Genomic DNA, 20,110 nt, shown 5'->3' with positions numbered 1-20,110 from the left:
TAAGCATAACATATAAACTTTAGAGATTTCAGTCAGGTTGTGTAATTTCACACAGAAATAACAGAAAGTTATTTTGCATGTAGTTTTTCATATGACTTATATCCATTCATAGGATTCCATTATAAAAGGAATTTTAAGAGAAGACTGAAAGTATTTTTTTCAGCTGACACCTTGGTTGTTTTTTACATTTATATGGTTTTGATCTTAGATGCATTCTTTGGCGTGGGACAAGGAAAGACTTCTGCCCAACTCTTTTCTTCAGGATTTCTCACCACAGCACTCTTTTATGTTTGTGATTTCAACTGAGACTAGAGGTGACCCATACATTTTACATTGTTGATACTACCTGTCTGCTGTTTGCACTGTCCCATTTGCTAGAAAGGTCATGTGATAACAAAGCCTTCTCACATTCTATCTTAAGCAATTACCTTCAATGAGTCCTTTCATGTTTCTGAAGGGAAGCAGAATAAGTGAAGGCTTTTCCACATTGCTTACAAAGACAGGGTTTATCTCCAGTGTGAGTTTGCTCATGTCTTTGAAGGTTACTTGAAGAAGAAAATGCTTTCCCACATTGCTTACATACACAGAGTTTCTCCAAAGCGTGAACTCTTTCATGGAACCGAAGGCAATTGTGATTAGTGAAGGCCTTGTCACAGTGCTTACATACACATGATTTCTCTCTAGTGTGAGTGCCTTCATGTCCTTGAAGGTGACTGGAACGAGTAAAGGCTTTCCCACATTGCTTACATACATAGGGTCTCTCTCTAGTGTGAATTCGTTCATGTCTTCGAAGGGTACTCAAACAAGAAAAGGCTCTCCCACATAGTTTGCATACATATGGTTTCTCCCCAGTGTGAACCATTTCATGATAGCGAAGGGAATTGTAGTTAGAGAAGGCTTTGCAACACAGCTTACATCCATAGGGTTTCTCTCCAGTGTGAATTCTTTCATGTCGGTGAAGGTGACTGGGTCGAACAAAGGCTTTTCCACACTGCTTACATCCATAGGGCTTCTCTCCACTGTGAATTCTTTCATGGTATCGAATGTAATTACGATAGGAGAAGGCTTTTCCACATTTCTTACATACATAGGGTTTCTCTCCAGTGTGAACTCGTCCATGTACTCGAACTTTACTCATGGAAGAAAAGGCTTTCCCACATTGCTCACAAACATAGGGTCTCTCTCCAGTGTGCGTTTGTTCATGTATTCGAACATTACTCAAAGAGGAAAAGCCTTTCCCACATTGCTCACATGAATAGGGTTTCTCTCCTGTGTGAGTCCTTTCATGGTATAGAAGCAAACTGGGATAAGTGAAGGCTTTACCACATTGCTTACATATATAGGGTTTCTCTTGAGTGTGAGTTTGTTCATGCTTCAGAAAGCATTTTAGGTAACTGAAGGTTTTCCCACATTCTCTGCATTTATGGAGCTCATCTCCGTATTTCAGATACTCGTAACTGTTAGGCACATTTAGGGATGCGTGACCCACGAAGACTTCTCCACACACATGACTTTCACACATTTTTACTTTAGTTTTCTTGTTCACAATAGTATCTGGAATCTGCTTGATGATTTCTCCACATTGCCTACCTTCCTTTTGTTCACAAAGTGTCTTGATTACTTGGTATCTGTAAAATATGGAAGCATATAACTAAGGTTTTATTTATTATACTTTACCAGGAGAACTCTTTCTTTTGTGCAGTCTAAGCATATCTGAGCTTGAATGAACTAAATGCTCTGCAGGATGTGGGGAAGACAGTTAATATTAAGACAATAGTACTTACATGGGGTTGCTCAGTGTTTTTCCAAGTTAACTATCCTGCAAATACTGAATGGCTTTGTCTTTTTTCTTCATTGATTATTTGAGATGGGATCTTCCTGTGTTGCCCAGGCTGTGGCAGAACTTGTGATGCTCTTCTGTTACAACCCCTGTGACTATCTGGAATTGCAAGCACACTATGCCTGTCTTTCTATGTCACATTAAAATGGAACTGAGTGGGTTAGGAATGTAGTTCATAGGTTTATGGTTTGCCTAGCATTCATGAAGCTCTGGATTCAATCCTCAGTAAACACACACACACACACACACACACAAAATCAATTGTGTCTTCTGCAAACTGCTTGCACTAAAACTAGTGCAAGCTGAATGCCAGTGGCTCATGCCTATAATCCTAGCTACTCAGGAGGCAGAAATCAGGAGGATAGCAATTCAAAGCCAGTCTGGACAAATAGTTTTTGAGACCCTACCTTGAAAAAAACCCATCACAAAAAGGGCTGGTGGAATGGCTCAAGGTGCAGGCCCTGAGTTCAAGTCCCTGTATCACCAAAAAAACCCAAAACAAAACAATTGGGGATGACAATAGGTCTAGTCTAATCATCTAATTTGTAGGGCACTGGTGGCTCATACCTGTAAATCCTAGGTACTTGGAAGGTAGAGATCAGGAGGATCACAGTTTGAAGCCAGCCCAATTAAACAGTTTGTGAGACCCTATCTCAAAAAACAAACAAACAAAAAACAAAAACAGAACAACAACAAAAACCCCCACAAAGCAGGGCTGGTGGAGTGGTTCAAGTGGTAGAGTGCCTGACTAGCAATTGTGAGGCCCTGAGGTCAAACCTCATTACTACCAAAACAAGCAAAAAAACAAACATCTAATTCACTTAATGTTTTACATGTATTTGATACCTAAACCCCATAGATAATTTTATACAACATTTTATTTTAGTATTTTGGTGGTACTTGGGTTTGAAATAGGGCCTTGTACTTGCTAGGTGGTTCTGCCACTCGAGCCACATCCCCAGCCCTTTTCACTTCAGGTATTTTTGGGATAGATTCTTATTTTTTGTAAAGGCCACCCTGGACTGCCATCCTCCTAATTAATTTTACTGCACTACTAGAATGACAGGCATGCTACTACTGCATCCAACTATTGGATGAGATGAGTTTTCATAAACTTTTTGCAGGGATTGGCTGGAACAATGAACCTCCAGATCTCCACCTCTCAAATAACTAGGATTACCGGCATGCAACACTGCATCCAGTCCTCATACAATATTTCTGCATGGAACACAGTCTGTGTTTACTAAACCACCTGAATGTCTCATTTGTGGTAGGATGCCAGTGCTCCAGTATTTTCCTTATGAGAATGTCACATTCTAGAATTTAACATTACATACCCTTATTATAGATGCATGTTTGAAAACTGTCTCAGATTAATTTGAAATGGACTTATTTGTCATTCCCAGATTCTGGAGAGACATTTTATTTCATTTGTGGGATAAAATTACCTTATATTTTTCCTGGCACTTTTGTAGTCATCTTCAATGTTAAGGTCTTCCTGTTTTTTTCCTAAAATGCAGATTCAGAAAAATCATTATAAAATATATCAATATATAAAAATAATAAATCTAGGTAAGCTTATGGTATAATATGACCATGCCAGGTAAAGTCACCCTATTTGCCCTTTCTATATTCCAAATCACTGAGCAGCACAGATGAGCAAGAAACACAAGTTCTCTGATTAATTCAGGCAAATGATGTCATCCTTACCCACAACAGCCAGGTTCCTAAAGATTTCCATCATCACTTCTCTGTGGAGCTTCTTTTGGGCAGGATCCAGCAGAGCCCACTCCTCCTGGGTGAAGTCCACAGCAACATCCTCAAAGGTCACTGAATCCTAAAATACCCACATATGTTTCCAGGAATAAGGGTGAGACTCACAGTGTTGGAGCTCTAGACTCAATACATAAGAAGTTGAAATGAGCTGGTACTGTGGCTCATGCCTGTAATCCTAGCTACTTGAGAGAAAGAGGTCAGGTTTGAGGTCAGCCTGGGCAACAAGTTTGTGAAACCTCATCTTAACCAGAAAAGAGAGTACCTGTAATCCCAGCTATGCTTTTGTGAAGTGTAAAATAGGAGGATCAGAGTTCAGGATGGCCTGGGCAGAAATGAAGACCCTATGTGAAATACTGCTAAAGCTAAAAAGGGCTAGAGATATGGCTGAAGTGGTAGACCTCTGCTTATCAAGAAAAGAGAAAGTTCAAAGGATGCTGGGTTCTCCACAGGTGCACACCATGTTTTGGTCACCACACTCTTACTCTTCAGCCATAGTCACAGCAACGTGGATGCTAGATTGGAAGTATTCAGTTAGCAATAGCAGAACAGGATCATTCACTGTGTTTCTGGATTCCCAAGTTTCTCTTCATACACAGGTCCTGGAGCATCTCTAATAACAAAGTCCTGTCACTAAGTGTGCTCGAGAGACAATATGAGAAGGAATTTGTCCAGAGACTGAATATTTTAAAAGTTTGAGACTAAAGTTCAACCTTAACTGGGATGTGAAAACTGCTATTGAGATGGGCCTCACTAGACCAACTGTAAGGGTGGGGGGTTTCAGTGCTCCGAACAATTCATGCCAACAATACTTTATTTAACTCCTGTTGTCCCTCTGATTGCTTGCAAGTTTCTAACATGCTCAATACAGGGAGCCCACCTGATGAGCTCCCCAAATACAGTTTGCAGGAGGAGTAATTATTGAGCTGGCCTGACAGATAATACTTATCACTTCCTGTTATTAGGAAATTGTGGGTATCTTCTGTGACTGCAGTAATTGATAATGCATGGAAACTTGTGCCTGGCTTCTCACAGACAAATACATATTACTTGTTAAAATGATTCATAGAGGATACTTTGCTATGCTAATGGGAAGACATTACAGCTCTTATTGGAGAAAGTAAAAGGGAAACAAAAGGGGTAGGATGACACATGTTCTTAGAAATAGCTCAATGTCACCAAGATGTCAACTCTCACACATATCTATAAAATTTGATCACTAAAATCTTATGATATATATCTACTCAACAAAAACAACATTACCTAATCTAGTATATATAATAAACGTCTAACCACTTTAAAAACTTTGGAAGAAAAGAGTGAGAGAATACCAACATACATTAAAAAATTGGGAACTGCCTGTTTTAGTTTGGTTCTGGAATGGTTCCCAAAAGACTCACATGTTAAAGGCTTTGTCCCAATGCAGCAATGTCCAGACATGGGGCTCTGAGGTAAGTGACTGGATCTTGAGGGTTCTGATGCCATTGACTGGTTCATAAGTGAATGGGGTACTGGAGGGGGGTGGAAAGTGTTGGAAGTAGGTCACAGGGGCATGACCTTAAGGGTTTATCTTTTCCCTACCCCCTCAGTACCTCTATTTACTAGGTTCCATGAGATAAGAAACCTCTTCTAACACTGACTCCTAAGACCATAATGTTCTACCTTGTCCACAGAACCCAAGTAATGCACCCAGCAGACGGTAACTAAAAAATTTGAGACCATGCATCAAAACAACTTTTTACACCTTCAAATTGTTTTCCTCAGTCATTTTGTCACAGCAATGGAAAACTGGCTAACACATTCCACATTTCAAGATACTGTTAACAAAGAGCTTAACAAACAGATCATGGGAAAGGAAAACAGGGGGCCGGGGGGAAAAAAAAATCAACAAATAGAACTATCATATGATCCATCTGTACCAGTCCTGGATCCATACCAAAGCAAATGAAATTGGCATATAAAAGACACAACTGTACTCCTGTTCGTATTGCATCAATATTCATAATAACAAATTTATGAAATCAGTACAGGTGACTATCAAGAGATGAATGGACTCTGAGGATATAGCTCAGCAGTAGAATGGCAGCCTTGAATGTGCAAGGCCCTGGGTCCTATTCCAGGCACAACAACAAAAAACATGCTCATGGAGTAGCTCAACTGGTAGAGTACCTGCCTAGCAAGTGTGAGGTCCTGAGTTCAAATCCTATACCACAACAAATAAATACATAAATAAAGATTTTGCCAGGTGCCAGTGGCTCACGATGATAATCCTAGCTACTGGGGAGGCAGAGATCAGGAGGATTGTGGTTCAAAGGCAATCCAGGCAAGCAGTTCATGAGACCCTGTCTCAAAAAAAAAAAAAAAAAAAAAAAAGATCACACAAAAAGGGCTGCTGGTGGAGTGGCTTAAGTGGTAAAGTGCCTGCCTAGCTAAGCACAAGGTCCTGAGTTCAAGCCCCAGTACTGCCAAAAAAAAGAAAGAAAATATGGTATATACACAATAGAGAATGAAGCATGAAATACTGTTACTTGCAGGAAAATGAAACTGGTAGACAGTATTCTCAGAACAGTAAATCAGACACATAAAGGCAGGTATTGCAAGGGCTCAGTGGTAGCGTCCTTGCCCAGCACCATGAAAATTAAAGCAGAAAATTAAAGTTGGGGAAAAAAAAGCACATTTCTACTTTTTTTTTTCTTTTGGCAGCACTGGGTTTTGAACTCAGGTCCCCAGGCTTGCTAAGCAGGCAGGCGCTCTTACTGCTTGAGCCATCCCGCCAGCTCCACATTTCATTTCTGTATGTTTGTCCACCTCATATCATGACAATATGTGCCAGAATTCACATAATTCTGGCAATAAAGAATGCAGCAAGGGTCACAACATGAGGTTCCCAGGCACCCAGAAAGAAGACATTACAATATGTGCTGGCCATCAGGCAGCAGGGAAGACCAGCAAGCCTGAGCAAGAAAACACTGATACAGGAGGTGATCAAGGTATAGACATGCTGCTCATGGTGCAGACTTCTACAGTCACCTGTAGACACTTGAAGTTCTGATGTTCACAATGAGAACATGTAATACAAATGGAGGACAATGGAGGAATGGCTCAAGCAGCAGAGTGCCTGCTTTGCAAACGCCAAGTTCTGAGTTCAAAACCCAGTCTTAAATAAAAAAATAAATAAATGGAGGATGGAAAAGGCTTCTTCCTTACTTAAATGAGGATACAGACTGGAGCAGACCTCTCAAGGAGGTAGCAAATGTCTTGAGAGCATGAAAAAAGGAACCCGGCCTAGATTAATTGAGGTTAACAGGGAAGCTGTGGTGGGAATTCACTCCCAGAGGCAGAGGTTTGCTGGCCTCAGTTTCCTGCAATCTTCAAAGCAGGGGCTCACAGATATCTGATCACCTTATCCTGGTGAAGGAAACAAAGGGAAGGAGTACTGAGGGTACTCAGTGACAAAAAAAAAAAAAGTCACATACTTCCACTTTCCAATTAAAATGGAAGGAAATAAAAGGGACATTCCCATCCACAGAAAAAAAACAGCAAAGAAATTTGAAATCAACAACTTTTCTAGAATCATGGCCAAAAGGCCAACCATGTTTCCAAACTGGAGAAGCAAAATGACAGAAACAGAGCAGCACAGCTTATTCCAGAAGAAACATACAGCAGAAGAGAGGTGGGAAACAGAGGCCCTGATGAATTTCTGAAGGAAGAGAGAAGACAAGGTTGGGAGTTCAAACTTCTACAAGGCCCAGTTTTAGAAGGCCCTACATATTTGTTGAGTTTTCCGCTCCCCCACAAAGTCTATACAAGGTTTTCAAAAGAACAATCCCTGAAAAACCATATCCTCCTTTCAATAGAGGGTAGGGAAGGAGAAAGGAGTCACCTTGAAAATTGTATCTGACTATTCAAATGTCCAGTTAGCCACAACAAAGCAAAGAAATCCCAAAGACTACACAACTCATCAATGAGGAAAAACAAAACAAAACAATGAATGGAGTGAGATCACTTCTGAGAAACTTCAGATACTGAGTTTTCTTGCAAAGACTTAGGGGCAATTTCTCAGCTATGATCAAAGGAACAGAGACAACCATGGTTTCTGAATAAAACCAGAAAAAGCCAGGTGCCACTGGCTCACGCCTGCAATCCTGGCTACTCAGGAGGCAGCAATCAGGAACTCATGGTACAAAGCAAGACCCTATCTCAAAAAAAAAACCCATCACAAAAAAGGGCTGGTGGAGGGTCTCCAAGTGGGTCTTGAGTTCAAACCCCAGTACTGGAAAAAAAAAAAAAAACCCAGAGAAAAGTATGTAAGAATAAAATAATACCAATAAACAATTAGAAATTATCAAAAGGACCATTAAGAAATTATGTAGGCTTAAAGTACAAATTGAACGAATCCATCACAATATGTGTTCAGTTGTGGACTAGAGAAAGCAGAACAATAAATCAACAAACTTGATGATGGAGTCATTGAAACTATGCAGGATGAAGAAGGGAAACAAAACACAATGAATTTGAGGGATGTGTCATCAATATATAAGTACCACATGTTTTGAAGGAAGTTCCCTGGACAGAAGAAAAAAAGACACAAATTATGAACTGTAAACACATAAAGAAATGAATGTTAGTAAAGAATTAAATGGACGTACAGCACAATTTCTACTTTCTTCATTCCCATCTGTGTTCACAGACAAGTGGTTAATATCAGCAGTGCTAAGATACCTGCACTACCTTAGAATAGCACATTGTTTCCTGAAAGTGATTCAGATTAGTTATAAATGGGTTTCAATAACACCAGGAAATCACTAACAAAATTCGGAAAATAAGTGTACTTGACATCCTAATGGAGAGGAAAAAGAATTATATAAAATGTCAAAAGAAATGTCCAAACAAAATGAGAATCTAGAGAAATATGGGAAGCGTAAACAAAAATTCCTGAACAAATCCAAACAAGCAGAAAAGGAAAAGTAGAAAACAGATATAAATATGCTACTTATTATTCCAAATACATCAATAAGCACTAAAAATATGAATTATCTCATCATATCAATTAAAAGACAAAGTGACTGAGTACATTAAGAAAACAAGGACGGGGGTGTAGCTCAATGGTAAAGCACTTGCTTAATACACGTAAGAACCTGGGTTCAATCCCTAGCACCACAAAAATAAATAAGTTAATAATAATAAAAAAAAAAAGAGCCATAGAAGATTCCTTAGAATGTTTCCAGTTCCTCTTTCCCTTCTAAAAAACCCTTGCACTCCTTCATGTTACCCATCGACAACTGTAATAGCATCAACAAACATTGTTTTCTCTACAACAAAAAAACTTCACGTATAAAGACATTTGTAGGAGAGATGGGGGGGATAATGTTCAAAGGAATTGAAATATCAGTTGGATAGGAGTTCACTAGATCTATTATAAAATATGGTGATTAATGTTTAGAACATCTTATTATCTTCTGGAAAATTGTGAAACGACAGGATTTTATGTGACTTCACCACAAAAAAAATGACAGCTACGTGACGTAGTGTGTCTGTACTTTACCTCAATTTATTCATTAAACAATGTATACATGTTTCAAAGCATCATGTACCAAATTATAAATGTATTCTATCGTCATTTTTCAATTAAACAGTACATTAAGTAAATATTTTAAAAATAAGAGAATGCCCAAGCAGGTTAGTGTTCACCTGTATCCCAATACTTCTGAGGCTAAGACAGGGGATGACTGCAAGTTAAAGTCCATGTTAGGCTACATAGCAAATGTGATGCTTGTACAGGCTATGTAGTGAGACCCTGTCTCAAAAACACAAAACAGAACAAAAACACCCAAAAACCAAAACAACAAAAAAAATGAACTGAAGATAGATTTAGGGCTGGGAGTGTGGCTCAGGTGGTAGATTGCTTACCTAGCAAGAGTGAGGCCCTGAGTTCAACATCATGTACTACCAAAATAAAACAAAAACAAATCCCAAACAAACTCAACAACTAATAGCAACTTCCATTTTTTTTGGTGGGGGGGAGGAAAGGAGCACTAGGGTTTGAATTCAGAGCCTCATGCTTCCTAGATAGGTGCTCTGCCACTTGAGCCACTCCACCAGCCAGCAAATTCCACCTATTAATGTGCAAACAGAATTATAGACCACACCAAATAGGAATCATAAGTATGTGAAACAGAACATCTAAAACTCAATATAATCTATCATTTAACAAGCTAATGAACAAAAATCTTAAGATCATATCAACAGATGCAGAGAAAAGTAAAAAGCAGTCAGACAAAGAACAAAAAACCCTGTCTTTCTTCATAGAGGATACCATTATCTATGTATGAAATTCCAAGAACAATTTTTTTTAAAAAACCCTGAAATTAATAAGGAAATTCAGCAAGGTTGTACAACACTAACCTAACGCACCAAAAATCAGTTATTTTGCTATATATCAATAACAAAAAGTCTGGATTCGAAATTATAAACACACCATTTATACAGCACAAAGAATAAGGGAAAGAGGGCTGGGGCATAGTTCAAGTGCAAGAGCACCTGCTTAGCCAGTGAAAGGCCCTGATTTCAAACCCCACACCAACAAAAAGAAAAAAAAAAGTGAGGAAAAATGATTACACATAATATGAAAGAACATAATGAAAAATCCTCAACACCAGAGGTTATCAACACAAGCAATAATAGAGTTGCTGTTTAATGGAGTATGAACAAAATTAAATGAATTAAAACCATGCCAACTGTTGGTAACTCACATAATAAACAACCACATAACCATGAAAAGTCAGATGATAGTCACAGATTACCAAATTTTCTAACAAAGTTGAATTTTTCCATAATATACAAACTATCAATTTTCCCCAGTTCTTGTCTTCTTTTTTTTTTCATTATCATATGATTGTTATACTGGGGGTACATTGTGCCATTTACAACAGTGGTCCCAATATATCATGCATCATTCTCCTTTATCTTCTCTCCCTCTTTCACCATTCTTTAAAAAAAAAAAAAATTAAGACCCTGGAGCTGATGGCTCACACCTGTAACTTTAGCTACTCAGGAGGCAGGGATTGGGAGTATCAGTATGAAGCCAACCCTGGGCAAACAGTTCTACAAACCCTATCTTGAAAATACCCGAAACAAAACAGGGCTGGTAGAGTGGCTCAAGTGTTAAAGAGTGCCAAGCAAACATGAGGCCCTGAGTTCAAACCACAGAGCAAGCCTGTGCTACTTATCTAGACCCTGTTTCAAGAAAAACAAAATAAAGAACACTCCTTAACAAATATACAGGAATAGAAACCACGTAAGTCATACTTTCAGGTCATATTGGAATAAAACTAGAAGCCAACAGCAGAAACAAATGTGAGAAACCTCCAGGAATAGATCAAATTACAGATCTTGAAATGATTTGTATCAAAGAGAAGTCTCAAAAGGCATTTAAACAATTGAAAATATGTGAAAATGAACATAGTTTTTTCTTTTGAGACAGGGTCTTGTTATGTGGCTTAGGCTGGCCTAGAACTTCTGACCTTCCCATTTCAGTCTCCCAAGTGATGTTAACATCATTTGTGGGATGCAGAAAAGCAGTTCTTGAGAAATTTAAAGCAATAAATGCATCCACTAGAAGAGAAAGAGTTTAACTCATTGGCCTAACATTTCACTTCAGAAATCCATATAAAAGAGCAAGATAGACTTCCATCAAGCAAAGGAAAGTAACAATTACAAAAGATATCAAGGAAATCATAAACAAGAAATCAACACAAACAAAAGCTGTTTCTTTGAAAAGATCAACATTGATAAACCTTTACTTAGTCAAGCTAACAGAAAAGATACAAATTACTAGCATCACTAAAGAAGAAATGTCAACCCTACTAACGCCATGGACATTAAAAGGGCCACATAGGAATATTATCAACAATTCCCAGCTATAATAACCTGAATGAAATTATCCAATCCTGGAAAGAACAATTTACAAAATCTCACAATAAGTGAGATAAACAACACAAATAAACCCGTATGTAAAAGAAATTGAAATAATTCTTAATAACTACAAAACCGGGGGGACTAGACCTACATGGACTCACTGGTTTACATGGACTAAAATTCAGCGTAAATATGATACCTATCATCTACAACCTCTTCCAGGAAATAGAAGAAAAGATAACATAAATACCTGCAATGGAGCCCAAACTGCCATGACAGCAAAACCAGATGGAGACATAACAAAAAGTAAGAACCACAGACAAACATCTCATGAATAAATATGAAAAAACTTTCCCAGCACTTGGAAGGTGGAAGATTTTGAGTTCAAGGTCAACCTAGGCTGACATAGCAAGATCCTTAATCAAAACAAGCAAACAAATGGTAGATCACCTGCCTGGTAAGCATGAGGACCTGAGTTCAAAGTCCTATACCAGGGGTAAAAAACCCACAAGCAAACAAACTAAACCAGGAAAGAAATTTTAAAAATCCTCCACAGAGCTAAGGGTGTAGCTCAAATGGCAGAGTGCTTACTGAGCATTCATGAAGCCCAGGGTTCAGTTCTCAGTACTGGGGGCAAAAAATCCTGAACAAGTAATAGCTAATTCCATGTCAATGTATAAACAGAACAAAACGCCACAACCAAATGGGAATCCTAAGTATGTAAGACTAAGAGACTATTTAAAAATCAATTAGGGGCTGGTGGAGTGGCTCAAGTGATAAGAGTATCTGTGTAGCAAGCGTGAGGCCCTGAGTTCAAATCCCAGTGTTATAAAAAGAAAAAAATTCAATTAGTACAATATATCACACCAACAAGCTAATGAACAAAACTCCTAAAATCATATCAACAGATGCAGAGAATATGTAAGCCGGCAAATACTAACAGGTACTGAGATTGAAGGGAACAAATAAAACTGTCTTCGCTCTCAGAAGACATTACTGACTGCATAGAAATTTCCCCCCAAAACAATACAAAGGCCAGAAATTAGTAAGGGATTGTAGCAAAGTTGTGCAACACTAGCTTAACATTAAAAAAAGACTTTTATTACATAGCAATCGTAATAAACTAAAACTTAAAACACAACACCATTTATATAGCTCAAAGAAGAGAAACAATTTCACACAACCTGAAAAACCACTTGGAAAAATGCTCAGCACCAGAGGTGACCAACAAATTCCACATATAATCAAACAGAAAGGCTGTTTAATGCTAGGTAGACAATAACAAATGAATTAGATCATTCCAAGTTTTGACAAATCACACAATAAACATGTATCTATGAAAGAGCAGATGACAAATTAATTAAACTATTAAAATTTATTACTAAAGTTAAATTTATCCATGTATATATACAACAGGATTTTCCCGTATTCTTTAAAAAAGTTTATGAAGCATTCACACTTGGGAACAAAAATCAGTAACACTGTCAACAACATCAAAAAACCCTGAAACAACCCAAGTCCCATAAACAGGGAAATAAGTGAATGAACAGGCTGAACTACAGCCTCACATGTGCAACAGAAAAAAATAGTCACAAAACCTTTTCCATGTATTATTGTTACATGAATGGCAGTATTAATACATTTAAATTTCATAGGAGCTAAATAAAAGTAAAATTCTGCTTTGAGATTAATAGGTGGGGGCTGGCTGAATGGTTCAAGTTACAGCACCTGCTTAGCAAGAGTGAGGACCTGCGTTCAAACCCCAGTACCGGAAAAAAATTAAAAATAAAAAAAAAAGGAGATTAATAGGTGGTTATTAAAGCACGTACAAAGAAAAATCTGGTGGTCAGATCTCTGTGCAGAACTAGCAGAGATCAGAGGCACACCAGCAGTGACCACGGCCTCTTTATTCACCTGAATACACTCAAAGGATGTCTAAACTCCTTAAGGATAAAAAATTAAGAATCTCCTTTGCTCAGAGCACAGCATTCCATCTATTCAGGTTACAACCAAGAAAAATTAGTCTTAAATTGTAACAGAAATTTTCTTTAATGTCTACAAAAGGGAAGTCTCAAAGCAGCCTGTTTCACCCACAGTTCAGGAGGCGACGGGTACACACATTTCTATGCTTAGAGACCTCTAGGTCACAGAGACCGTGCAGATGCGATCCAAGGCAGCTCACCCAGGAAGGGAGAGAGCACATATGAATAAAATTAAAATTAAAACAAAAAAGGAAGGGAGAAACCGGAAAAAAAAAAAAAGGGGAGAAACCGGAAACCAGAAAACTTCACACGCACTATTTTGCCCACATCCACCACGAAACAGCTCCCTTCTTGTGTGGGGGCCGTGGATTGGACACCCTGCTTCCAATCGTTTAGATAAGGCAGGGTCGGCACTCTGCCCTGGGAAGACTAGGGGCAGTGGGGACACCAGGGACCACAGCTCTTCCGGCTGTCACCGTCGTTTGGGGACACGTGGGGGCTCGGGCGCTGATGTGCCCCAACTGCACTCTGGCATGGCAAGCCCACGTCGCCGTGAGAAGAGGACAGGCCACCAGGGTCCCCCCAGCGCACCCAGCCTCCCGTCCTACGGGAAGACCAGAGTGTCCAGCGGCACCCGGGACTCCGGCCCCAGGCTCCGCAGCTGCGGTGAGGAGGCCCGGGTTGTCACAGCCGCTTCGGGCGGTTCCAGCTTCCTTTTCCTCCCCAGATGGGGACGCCAGTCACAAGCTCACCATTTCTGCCTTCCCCGGGGACCCAGGTCCTCCCACGGCCTCTGCAGCTGCATTCGGGTCACAGTAAGAGAGGAAATACTAAGGCTCTCAGAAGCACAACGTGGTCTGAAAAATGGCCGCCACCGGAAAGGATTAGGTCCTGGTTTAACGGGCGCTTCTGATTGGTCCGTTTGTACAGGTCCCTCCTCCATCACTTCCCATTGGCTAGTGATTGGCCCCTGAGATCTGAATGACGTAAAAAAGCATCTCCTGACTGGCAGAGTGCCATAGCCTTCAGCAGGCCAGACCTCCTCCCTGGACCAGCATGGGGGTTCGTTGTAGTTAAGCAGAACTTGTCCCCGGTTTTGCTGAGGGGACACTACTTCCACCTGCAAAAGGGGCCGGGAGTCTGCTGAGAGAATTCCACACTCAGTGATCAAGGACATAGCCTCGAAGCTCAAAAGGAGCAGTGCCTCAGTGCCCAGGCTGGGCCAGGTAAGGCCTCGATGGACCGGGAAGAAAGGATTGGTATTTTCACACTTCAGGCACTTGGCTTCAAGGCCAAGAATGTCTCAGACCTTATTTCTCAACTTGCCCATTATCAGCAAGGACTTACAAAATGTCAAGAAGGGAATACAGTTGTTAAGTACAAGAAAAACCTGGAGTTTGGCAATAAGGAGCGTACAGAGGATTCCAGAGTGAAGATTAAAAAAATAAATACATAAAATCCTTTGAACTAGTTCAGACAAGCAGCCTGCCTCAGCCAAAGTCACAATGAAAACTCACATTCCGAAGCTGCAGCCTATTCTCGAGCTTGAGAGTCACACTGAAACCTGGAATGGAGCCCCACTGGGCATCAGTCCCTGGTGCTAGGGACACCTGAGGATTTCACTCTGGGGCCTCAGCTACCCTGATGCCCTCCTCTAAGAGCTGCAATGACCCCTCCTTCAACACCTTAACATTTGACAGTAGGACTCGCTCACCTGGAGCCAGTCTAAGGTTCTGTTCTAAAGAAACTGTTAAATACATCAACAGGAGACTGCCCACACGATTCTTCCTCTAAGCCTGACCTTTATAGATTTTTACTCATATATAGAAAGTACAGTCTGACTCCAGCAACTCTTTATATTCTAAACCCAATCCTGCCCAGAAGACAGACCAAAGGCAACCAGAGTTACTGCCTCAGAAAGGTTGTGACCACATCTGAATTAAATCACATTTTTTTTTGGTGGGACTGGAGTTTGAACTCAGGGCTTTGCACTTACCACTTGATCCACACCTCCAGTCCACCTTTGCTCTGGTTATTTTACCCACTCTGGCCTCAACCATTACCTGATGCTCAGCCTCCCAAGTAGCTGGGATTACAGGTGTGAGCCACCCATTTCTAGCTTCTGGATCTTACTCTTACCCATGCTCTGTAGCTCCTCCCAGTCCCCACTGCTCCTTCTATACCTGTTCTAAGCAGCTGGAGGCCACATGCAGGGGAGGGCAGCTGACCAGGAAGGAGCAAGGGGACTTCACTGCCCTCCTTTGCAGGCTCAAAATAGTCTCAGCCTAGCCAGGTGGTGATGGCTCTTACCTATAATCCTAGCTATTCAGGAGGCAAAGATCAGGAGGATGGCAGTTCAAAGCTAGCCCCAAGCAATTAGTTTGCAAGACCTTATCTCAAAAATACCCATCACCAAAAAAAAGGCTGGTGGACTAGCTCAAGGTATAGTTCCTAAATTCAAACCCCAATAGCACACACACACACACACAAACTAAGATGGTCTCAACCTAGAGTCACTGATCTTAGGTCTTGGCTCCCCACCAGTTTCACACCAATATTTATAATTTAGTAGAGAAAACAACCCTCAGAAACTCAGTCACATTGTTCAAATAAGGAACCAGAAGTGTCGCTCATGTCTCTTCTGTTTACTTACAAAATGCAAAAGTAAACTATACAGATTTTTTAAATGGTAAAAAGCTATTTTCAGGAGACAAAGATGGACACACAGTATTATTTTCACCTTAACAACCTTTTTGATAAGACAATGAGTCAAATATAAACTCTCAAGGCATGGCTCACATGGTAGAGCCCTGAGTTCAAATTCACTACCACAAAAAAAAAACCTCTTTGTTTTCTCTTTCATTGGCTTTCTGACCTTTGCAGTTCACAGTTCATGTTGTCATTAGGTATTCTCTGCTGGTGATTTACATAAGTGGCTAACCCATTTGAAAATCTCCACTCCAGGACTGGTGGAGTGGCTCAAGTAGTAGAGTGCCTGCCTAGCAAGTGTGAGGCCCTGAGTTCAAACCCCAGTATCACCAAAATAAGTAAGTGAATAAATAAAAGTAAAGAAAATCTCCACTCCAATTCTACTACCCAGATTGTTGCCTTTAATAGTTTCTGGAGCTAAATCTTAAACTCTGGATGGCAGCTTTTCTTTTCTTTTCTTTTTTTTTTTTCTTTCAGTACTGACTGGGTTTGAACTCAAGGTATCATGCTTGCTAGGTAGGCACTGTACCGCTTGAGCCGCTCTGCCACCCTTAGCTTTGCATTTAAAACACTTTTTATTTTTATTTTTTAAATATTTACTTATTTTTTGTGGTACTGGGGCTTGAACTCGGCCTCATGCTTGCTAGACAGGTGCTCTAGCACTTGAGCCACTCAGTCAGCCCTTTTTTGTATGTGCTATTTACAAGATAGGGTCTCCAGAACTATTTGTCTTGGCTGGCTACCAATAGAGATCCTTCTGACTCATCTCTGTCTCCCAAGAACCTGGACTTACACCTGTGAGCCACCAAAGTCTAATGGACTAAACATCTATGTATCATGTTCCATCTAACAGCTCTGCAGTCTACATATTCTTAGTAGGCCATGGAGCATTCCCCCAAATAAATCATGTCTTACACCATAATTAAAGGCTTAACAAATTTTAAAAATTCAAATAAGTTCTTCTATCTTATCATATAATAATGAAATAAAACTAGGAAGCTGCAGTTAAAGAAACTACAGAAAATATAAATACTGTGGTTGAGCAATAGAATTGTTTCGTGGGACTGGGTTTGAACTCAGAGCTTCACTCTTGAAAAGCAGGCATTCTGCCACTGAGTTACATCTATGATTTATTTTGGAGGTGGAGACTTGAAATCTATTTTGCTGAGCTAATCTCTGGCTGGGATCCTCTCAGTCTTAGCCTGCCAAGTAGTAAGACTACAGCATTGAACCACTGGCTTAATCCTTGAACAAGTCACTTTTTTCCCCCTCTTTTTTGGTGGTACTAAGGTTTGAACTCAGGGCTTCACATTTGCTAGGCAAGCACTCTCCCACTTGAGCCACTCCACCAGCCCTGTTTTGTGTTGGGTATTTCTAAGATAGGGTCTCACAAACTATTTGCTTGGCCTGGCTTTGAACTACAATCCTCCTGATCTCTGCCTCCTGAGTAGCTAGGATTACAGGTGAGCCACCGGCGCCTGACAAATCTGAGCATTACAGCCCCATGGGTTGGTGGAGAAAGGTTCTAGGCCACAATTCTCATATTTGAAGACACTTTCAAATAATACTTTGTTGCATGTGTGCAGTTATTGAAGACAGCTGTGTATATATATAGTGGACAAATTGAGTCCTCATTTGAAACATCTAGTCATGTAGATGTTTATATGTGCCCCTCACATGTTAAATGTAGAGGTAATAAAATAACACTGTGTAAATAGCTTTTGCAGAAATTCATATGAAATACTGTCATGGGGGAATGGAATTGTGAAATCACTTCTGTGAGAAGTACTGTTTCTCACAGTACTTCTTCACAAATTACTGTTCAGTAGTTTGGAGGAGCTGCAAGGGAAGCAATTGCAAAAGATAGTAGGCTAGTGTCTTCATACTTGGACATTTCCACATGCCATTTTTTCTTTTACTTTTTTGTGGTACTGGGGCTTGAACGCAGGGCCTACACCTTGAGTGACTCCACCAGCCCTTTTTCATGAAGGATTTTTTTTTTTTTTAAATAGGGTCTTGTGAACTATTTGCCCAGGATTGGGTTTGAACCACCATCCTCCTGATCGCTGCCTCCTGAGTAACTAGGATTACAGCCATGAGTCACCTGAACCTGGCTATGCCATTTTTTTCTATATGTTTTGTGCATTTTATTTTGCTGGGCATACAGTGTGTGTGTGTGTGTGTGTGTATAATATTATATAATATAATTCCAAATTTTGATCCAGAATTTTATAATAGCTAGTCTCTAGATAGCAACAAGTTTACCAATGTTTGAGCAAAAAAAGAAAAGAAGAAAGAAAAAAGAAAAAAGTAACCACATGAATGGGAGAAAGTAGAAAGTCACCATATGCTCCAACAAAAGGCACAATTAAGAAATGACCTGCTAAGTCCTTGTCAGGACACACAGATATCCTCCAACAATGAAAAACAAATAAAAGACAAGCAACTGTGTTCTAAGAGGGAGAATCTGATTTCTAACAGCACATGCTAAGATTCACATTTTCACTTTTCCACGGAATATCACAATGGAAGAAGACAAAAATATACATCCAGTTGACAGAACTCTTCACATCTCAGGAAACCCAGATGTTGGATTTGCTAGACAAATCTCTAAAACATGTATAATATTTTTTAAAATTTAATGCTAATGGACAAATATTAAAAAAAGTATTTCATTCCAAATGTTGACAAAACATGCAATAAGCAAACATCCATAAAAGTTCAGATGATAAATTAATACATTATCAAATTTCCCTAATAAATATGGAATTATCTGTAATCTACACATCAGCATTCCCCTAATCTTTTTTTTTCTTTTATTATTCATATGTGCATACAAGGCTTGGTTCATTTCTCCCCCCTGCTCCCACCCCCTCCCTTACCACCCACTCCACACCCTCCCTCTCCCCCCACCCCCTCAATACCCAGCAGAAACTATTTTGCCTTTATTTCTAATTTTGTTGAAGAGAGAGTATAAGCAATAATAGGAAGGAACAAGGGTTTTTGCTGGTTGAGATAAGGATAGCTATACAGTGCATTGACTCACATTGATTTCCTGTGCGTGGGTGTTACCTTCTCCCCCAATCTTTAAGAAGTTTATGAAGTATTGGGTGTGGTGAGAAAAACCAAGTAGAGTATTGACAACAACATTGAAAAAATGATCTTGAATCCAGGAGCTGGTGGCTCACACCTTTAATCCCACCAACTTCAGAGGCTAAGATTGGGAGGATCCTGGTACAAGGCAAGCCCAGGTAGGGAGTTTCCAAGACCCCATCTCAACCAATAGATGGGACTGTCAATCCAGTGAAGGCAGGCAGCTTAAAATAGGAAGATCATGGTTCATGCTGGCTGGGGAAAAGGTGAGATCCTAGCTCCAAAATAACCTGAGCAAAAAGGACTGGAAATGTGGATAAAGGAGTAGAGTGCCTGATTTGCAAGCATGGAAATCCTGAGTTCAAAATCCAGTACTGCCAAGAAAAACGAAACTTGAAACAAAAACTTTAACAATTTTCTGCACTGGCAGAAAATGTGTGAGAAGAGGCTGATGTACAAGGTTTAACTTTCACCTTGTGTGCAAGAGTGTATGGCAGAGAAACCAAAAAAAACCTATTTTCAGCACAGAACTAATGATAGTTGAAAGACACTACTAACTCATTCAAAATCCAAAATAGGAAAAACCAAGAAAAACATTGCTTATTGGTAAATAGATGGCAATGTTATAAGGAATGTCCCAATACTCCATGCTGTGGCCATCTCTGGATGCAGAACTAGGTGAGATCAAGGAGACATGCCACAGGGGCCTGCATAGTGATTCCATGGATATTTATATTCTTACATAAACTTACATTGAAAAAATAAATTATTTCCAGAGTTCTGTCTGCTTTTTCAG

The 20,110-nt window shown here is 39.9% G+C and overlaps 1 protein-coding gene across 1 annotated transcript; it reads right to left on the bottom strand.

The window, feature by feature from the left end:
* LOC109678974 (uncharacterized) lies at positions 1 to 14,400 on the bottom strand. The gene is made up of 4 exons (XM_074053696.1): positions 14,265 to 14,400; positions 3,551 to 3,677; positions 3,289 to 3,349; positions 1 to 1,628 (listed from the first exon to the last, which is right to left on the bottom strand). The coding sequence occupies exons 1-4, from the start codon at positions 14,265 to 14,267 to the stop codon at positions 431 to 433; spliced, it is 1,389 nt and encodes a 462-aa protein (XP_073909797.1). The 5' UTR covers positions 14,268 to 14,400; the 3' UTR covers positions 1 to 430.
* Between the last annotated feature and the right edge of the window lie 5,710 nt (positions 14,401 to 20,110).

Source organism: Castor canadensis, chromosome 14 (genome assembly GCF_047511655.1).
Source record: "Castor canadensis chromosome 14, mCasCan1.hap1v2, whole genome shotgun sequence".
NCBI lineage: Eukaryota > Metazoa > Chordata > Mammalia > Rodentia > Castoridae > Castor > Castor canadensis.
Note: the sequence above shows the minus strand (reverse complement) of the source record. Positions and strands in the feature narration are given on the sequence as shown.

Bases quoted from the DNA above. Each gene is read 5' to 3' on its own strand.
- LOC109678974 (XM_074053696.1), bottom strand. The intron at 3,350-3,550 runs GTAAGGATGACA...TCTGCATTTTAG, and splicing joins TAGGAACCTGGCTGTTGTGG to GAAAAAAACAGGAAGACCTT. The intron at 1,629-3,288 runs GTAATTTTATCC...CATATTTTACAG, and splicing joins AGTGCCAGGAAAAATATAAG to ATACCAAGTAATCAAGACAC.